Here is a 6,000-nt window from a genome sequence, read left to right on the forward strand (position 1 = left end):
GCGGCATGTGGGATCTTCCCGGACCGGGGCACGAACCCGTGTCCCCTGCACTGGCAGGTGGATTCCTAACCACTGTGCCACCAGAGAAGCCCTGACTTCATTTATTCTTCACGATGATAATTATTTTGGTATCCAAGGACATCTTTGCTCTTTACCAGGGATCAAATATTCCTAGCTCCTGGTCCGCGGGTTCAGAGGAAGGGGTGGAATTCAGGGTACAGATCTTCCCTTAAACGCACTCAGGGTTCTCCAGAGGCTAAAGCTGTCGCCAGGGTGACGACTTCTGTCTCCTCCTCTGGCTGGGCTGCTCGGCCTCCTTGCAGGAGGGTGGGTGGGTTGAGCCAACCTGAATAGAATGGGGTCTGGTGCCCTTCTGGGGCCTGTGGTGCCTGCCCGCCTGTCGTCGGCGTGTTCTCCAGGGCTGCGGGTGCCCTTGGCATTGTCCCTTGCCCTGTGAAAGCAGCCCAGCCTCAGATTCGCCACGGCCGGGGGACGGATGGCTGCCAAGGCTCACCTCGGAAGCCGGAGCAAAGCCGAGTAATTACTGTTTGGTCAGTGAAGCGGGTGTTTAAGGGGTGATATCGGGGTTTAGACCAGAGGGTGTAAGCGGTAGCAGGTGGGAAGTTAAGGAGTTTGCCTTCGCAGAGCGCAGTAGCTGGGTTATAACTTGGACTGTTTTTTAAAAAAAATACTTCAAAAAATCAGTTTTGGAAAATCAAGCCCACTTGCTACACACTATCCAGGGTATGTGGAGATGGGGCACGAGGGCATGCCACATAGGTTGGGTTGATTCCGCTTTGTACCAGTTACTGGCCAGATGACCTTGGGCAAGTCCCTCAGTCACCCCAGGCCTCAGTTGCCTTGTCTATAAAATGGGGCTGCTTCCCACCTGAAGGCAAATGTGTATGTCAAGTGGCTTATTCATGACTCTCTAGGCCCAAGGCAAAGATTCTGTGACAGCCCTATGCAGCTGGGCTAGGGCAGGGAAGAAGTGGGTTCCTTTAAAGGTCAGACTGGGGGCGGGCAAAAGCCCAGATTTGGGCATTAGCAAACAGCCCCCTTTGTTAAGTTTGGTCTACTTTGCCTTGCTTGTCAGTCCTGTGTGGTTTTGCCTTCTCTGGTCTAGGCTCAGTTGTGTTAAATTAGACTGTCTAGTTCCAGACTGACCCTTTGATCCCTGTTCATGGTAAAGTTTGTGGCGCAGCAGCCCTGTCCTAATGCCAGCCCTGACGGGTGGATTATTTGTTGGCTTGGGTTTATAATCCTCGTGCCCTCACACCCTGGTACCATTCACCAAACCCTTTCCCATCGGGTCTCTCGTGTGCGCTCTCACCTGCCCTGGGCCAGGCAAGGCAGCAGTCTGTATTATCTCTGCTTTGCAGTGGAGAAAACTCTGGCTCAGAGGGGGAAGGAACCTGGTCAGGGTTATTACACAGCCAGTCTCTGAGGAGGCCAGTGCTCAAGTTCAGGTGTCTCGTCCAACTCAAATCCAGTGCAGAGCTTGAGAGCCAGGATGGGTTCTTTCAGCAAAGGGGCCAGTGCCTGGCAGCACAGAGCCCTCTGGGGCGGATGTCCGGGGCCAGAGCAGACGAGGAGCTGGGTAGGTACTTCCATGCATCTGCCCCCCGCCCCTGTCCTGGGCGCACGCTCTTTTTACTCTTCTCTAAGTGACTCCCTGAAGAAGCAGGAAGTGGTTTAGGTTATTATGGTTCGAGTGCTGCCCCAGGATACTGCTGTGATCAGTGGTCACTTGTGTATGTGGGTTGACTTGTTTTTCTTACCCTGCTCGGTGAGAAGGGGCATGGGGTGGGTAGAGGAGGCAAGTGTGAAACCTTCCGAGCTGAGTTTTTCCCCTGAGGCTGTGGACCGCGCGTTGGTGGGGAGCTTCCCCGAGATGTAGTTGGGGTCAGGCCACCTGTTCACCCCCAGGCTGCCAGGACTGGGGGTGGCGGAAGGAGACCTGGGCCCCCGTGGGCTGCACATTCAGGTCAGGGAGGGCTGATCAGTTGCCCACCTGACAGCAGGGACCCTCGGAGGGGACCCAGGTGTGTGCAGAGTCTGAATGCCCTGGAGTTTGTCTCCTACCTGCTTGTGTCCAAGAATTCCTGACTTTTTAGCTACTCTGTGTTTTGCTCTTCTGCCCATTGGATGAGACATGATAAAGATCTGTATGCCACCCCTTGTTCAGTATGAGGGTGTGTGTCCTGCTGTGTCACCTTATAGAGGGACTCCCTGCAGCTCTCTGCTCTCTTCCCTGGGGGTGATTCATTCTCTCTCTCTCTCTCTCTCTCTCTCTCTCTCTCTCTCTCTCTCTCCTCTCTCTCTCCCTCTCCCCCTTTTCTGATGAGAATAATTTGTGAGTTGATAGCCAAGCCGGGGAATACCTCCTGGCTGCGATGAAGCCTAGGATTCCCAGAGTCCCTGGAGTATCTGATTAACTCGCTTTCCCAAGTAGGGAAATCACAACAACAAAACCACAATAAGTTAGCCCCTCACTTTTATCGCGCACTTACCAGGTCCCAGGCATTATTCTAGGGGCTTTACTTGGAGTGTCTCGTTTAATCCTCACAGCAACCCCATGAGCTTGGTACTATAATTGCAGTGAGGAAACCAAGACTCTGAGGGGTGAAGTGAGTTTCTGGTGGTCACCAAGCTGGGGAGCAGAGGAGTGGGATTTGGGTGCAGCCCTCTGGCTCAGAACGGGTGCTCTTCCCCAGGAACTGGAGCGGCAGGTGCCACTCCCTATTCCAGACTGACTCAGTGAGCCAGGCCACTCCAACTCCCTTGGCTAGTAGAAGGCAGACACCCATACATCCTGAGAAAGCCCACTGTCTCTGCTATCGCTGCAGAAACATGACCTCCAGTCCCTTTGTTCAAGGGACCTGGGAGGCAATGAAACGGGCCAGCAGTGTTGGGTGTGCACAGGGAGCAGTGGAGATGGGGACAAGGGGGACCACACATGCTCTGCCACCCAGGACGCTCCATCTGATTGCTTGTTTGACGTGGGACTGTGGGCCCGGTGAGGTCAGATCTTCTGATTTTTTGAATCTGAGAGATTTTCTGATTTTTAAATGTACGAGGCCAAACCGATAGGTCTGATTCAGGTCCTGGGTCACCAGATGAGGAATGCTGCCTTTATCATTGTTGGCGGTTCCCAGCTCTGTCCTTGCCCTGGAGTTGCTGGTTTACACGTTAGTATCTCTCACAGAGTGTGAGGGGATTCCTTCTGAGGTCTCCCTGTCTTCTCAGCACCTTGCTCAGGGCCCGGCGCATGGTAGCTGCTGTTGTTAATGGCTGTTAATGGACTGAGACTGTGTTGCCTGTTTCTGCAGAGGCATGCCTCTGCGGGGGGGTGGAAGTGCCTCACGGTCCCCCATCTCTGTTCCACAGAATCAGGGAGCCCCAGTAAAGGGAAGTCTTACACGGGCCTGGGGAAGAAGTGTCGGCTGATGAAGACGGTGCAGACCGTGAAGGGCCATGGGAGCTACCAGAATTGCCCGGTCATGAGGCCACATGCCCCACACTCAAGCTATGGCACCTACGTCACCCTGGCCCCCAAGGTCCTGGTGTTCCCCATCTTTGTTCAGGTGAGCTGATGACCGACCCCAAGGGCTCCCTCTGGAGGAGGTGAGAAAGAATAGGGTCCTTCACCCCGGGACTCAGAGATGGTACCTCGTTCCAGGTCTGAGGACCCCCTTTTGGGAAAGACAAATAGCTTTAGGGGCTCAGGATTCCGGGGGTTATACTGAGGGAGCAGAGGTTTCCAGGAGGAGGAACAGGAGAGTGGGGGCAGGGAAGCTCGGCGACAAGCGGGTCCCCCCTCCCCCTCCCCTCCCCTCCCCCCTCCCCTCCCCCTCCCCTCCCCTTTCTCTGGGGCCATTGCAGACACGCTACAGCTGCTGGTTGTATTGTCACAGGGCCTGTGTGCTGAGGGTTCTGCTTCCTGGCTCCTCCAGTGCTTTGTTGTTTGGAGATGACCAAGGGAGAGAGCCTCGAGGTCTGGCATCTTGTCTGGCCATCAGACATCTTAGCAAACATGTCTGGCCAGTACTAGCTGGTGGCCTGAGATTATTTAGATCTCCCTTCCCCTGCTTTTCTCTCTTTTTCCTTCTCTTCCTCCCCATTTCCAAACCTTTATTTATTCTATCACCCAGATATAACCAATGTGAGCATTTAGATATCTTTCCTGTGCATATACATATTAAAAAAAAACCCAGACAGATCTTATTGTACATTTTATATCCTGTTGCCTTTTTTAAACAAGAATTGCAGCATGAACATTTCCTACATCATTAAATATTCTTTGAGACTGTGTCTTGTAGCGATTGGACACTACTATATGGATGTACCATATTTATTTAACCAGTTCTCTATTCTGTTCAGACACTTGTGTTATGTCTACTCTTTTGCTACTGTAAATAACTCTGTGATGAAGATCCTCATGCGTGAATTGCCTCTCGGATTATTTTCCTTGGGGGAGATTCCAAGAAGCGAAATGACTGGGCTGTGGGTCATAAACATCTTAAAGGCTCTTTATGCATATTTTGACAAATTGCTTTCCAGAGAGACTCTCAGTTTATCCTCTCATCAGCAACCTAGAGGGGACATGGCCCCAAGAGCTTCATTTCTGACCATGCCTGCCTTCTCTGGTCTCCCTGGCGTCCCATTCCGGGCCTGTCACTGGCCAGTGGATCTTAGAACTCATACTTTTATAGGACGCTCACAACGCAACTCTGGCAGGTGACGCGCCTCTCCCCAGACAACTCTGTGGGCAGGGTCTGCCCTTTGCCTTTCTCTTGGTCTCTTCTCTTTCTCGGGATGTAACCACAAAGGTCTTGGAATCCACGGGACTTACTTTTCATTTTTAAATTTTTACCAAAAAAATTAAAAATTAGTTTTTAAAAGTTATAAAAAACTTTTGAGTTGTAAAATATATACACCAAAAATGGCATAACACTTAAATGCAGAGTTTAACGGGTAATTATAAAGCGGATATCGACTAAGAGAAAGGACTAGACCATTGCCACCACTCCAGAGGCTGTGTATCTCTCTTCCTGATTACGATGCCCCCTCCCCCCGAGACATACCTACTAGCATGACTTTATGATAATCATTTCATAGCTTTTCTTTAGTTTTACCACCTATATGTGCTTTCCTAAATGACTTCTTTTTGAATATTGCTTAATGAAACCGTATCTCATATCTTCTTTTGGGCCTTGCTTCTTTTGCCTCACGTTACTTGTAAGATCCATCTTGGTTGTTGTGAGTAGTTGACATTTGTTTTGTTATCTTTCTTCCAGCACCTTGCTTGGTGTCAGGTGCCCAGAAGCCATGTTATAAATGTGCATTCACGAGGATAAGCCCTGCTGGGTAGTCCAGGGCTGAGGGAGGTTTCTTCAGGCTGTGCGGGGGCAGGGCTGCACCATGGGTATGGGGCAGGGTCATGTGGTGGGGTGAGAGGTTTGGCTGAGACTTGGTCCCTGGGAACTGACAGCTGAGAAGGACTCAGTTAACTCAAGTGTGTTATGAATGTAGAGCGGGGACTGGCCTGGCCTTGAAGGGACTCAGGTGACCAAATCTGGCATGAGGCTGTCAGGATACTGCCAGAGGCGTCCTGAGAGCCTGGGCGTGACAGCATGAACAGGACAGATGGGGGAATGTGGGGGCCGGGAGCGCCCAGGAGCTCGGTGCAGTGGGGGAGCTGGGGCGGGCTCGGGTGGTAGGGTCGGGGGCGGGGAGGATGGCAAAGGCCGACCACGTGGTTGGACTTCCTGCAGCTAGTGTGGGAGGGGGGGGGGGGAAGGTAGCGGCAGCAGTTCCGCCCAGGATGAGCGTCTCTGTCTTTCTGTTTCTGTCTGTGTATGAGGGGGTGTGTGGGCTCTTGGGGTGTTGGGGCAGGGCTAGCGGTCTTCAGTCTTATGTGGCTGGCTTTGGCAGGCTGCCTCCTCCTCCCCTTCCCCTCCCCTCCCCTCCCCCTCCCCTCCCCTCCCCCTCCCTCCC

The 6,000-nt window shown here is 52.5% G+C and overlaps 1 protein-coding gene across 6 annotated transcripts in view; it reads left to right on the top strand.

Annotated features, from left to right (window-relative positions):
• RGS3 (regulator of G protein signaling 3) overlaps positions 1-6,000 on the top strand; it is a 140,999-nt gene that overhangs the window by 53,980 nt on the left and 81,019 nt on the right. For all 6 annotated transcript variants that reach the window (XM_029201403.1, XM_029201412.1, XM_029201404.1 and 3 more), the window contains one exon: positions 3,391-3,587. In XM_029201403.1, the coding sequence (XP_029057236.1) occupies positions 3,391-3,587 (197 nt within the window). The remainder of the gene's footprint in view (positions 1-3,390; positions 3,588-6,000) is intronic.

This window comes from Monodon monoceros, unplaced genomic scaffold (genome assembly GCF_005190385.1).
Source record: "Monodon monoceros isolate NGI ecotype Baffin Bay Population unplaced genomic scaffold, NGI_Narwhal_1 Super_Scaffold_5, whole genome shotgun sequence".
NCBI lineage: Eukaryota > Metazoa > Chordata > Mammalia > Artiodactyla > Monodontidae > Monodon > Monodon monoceros.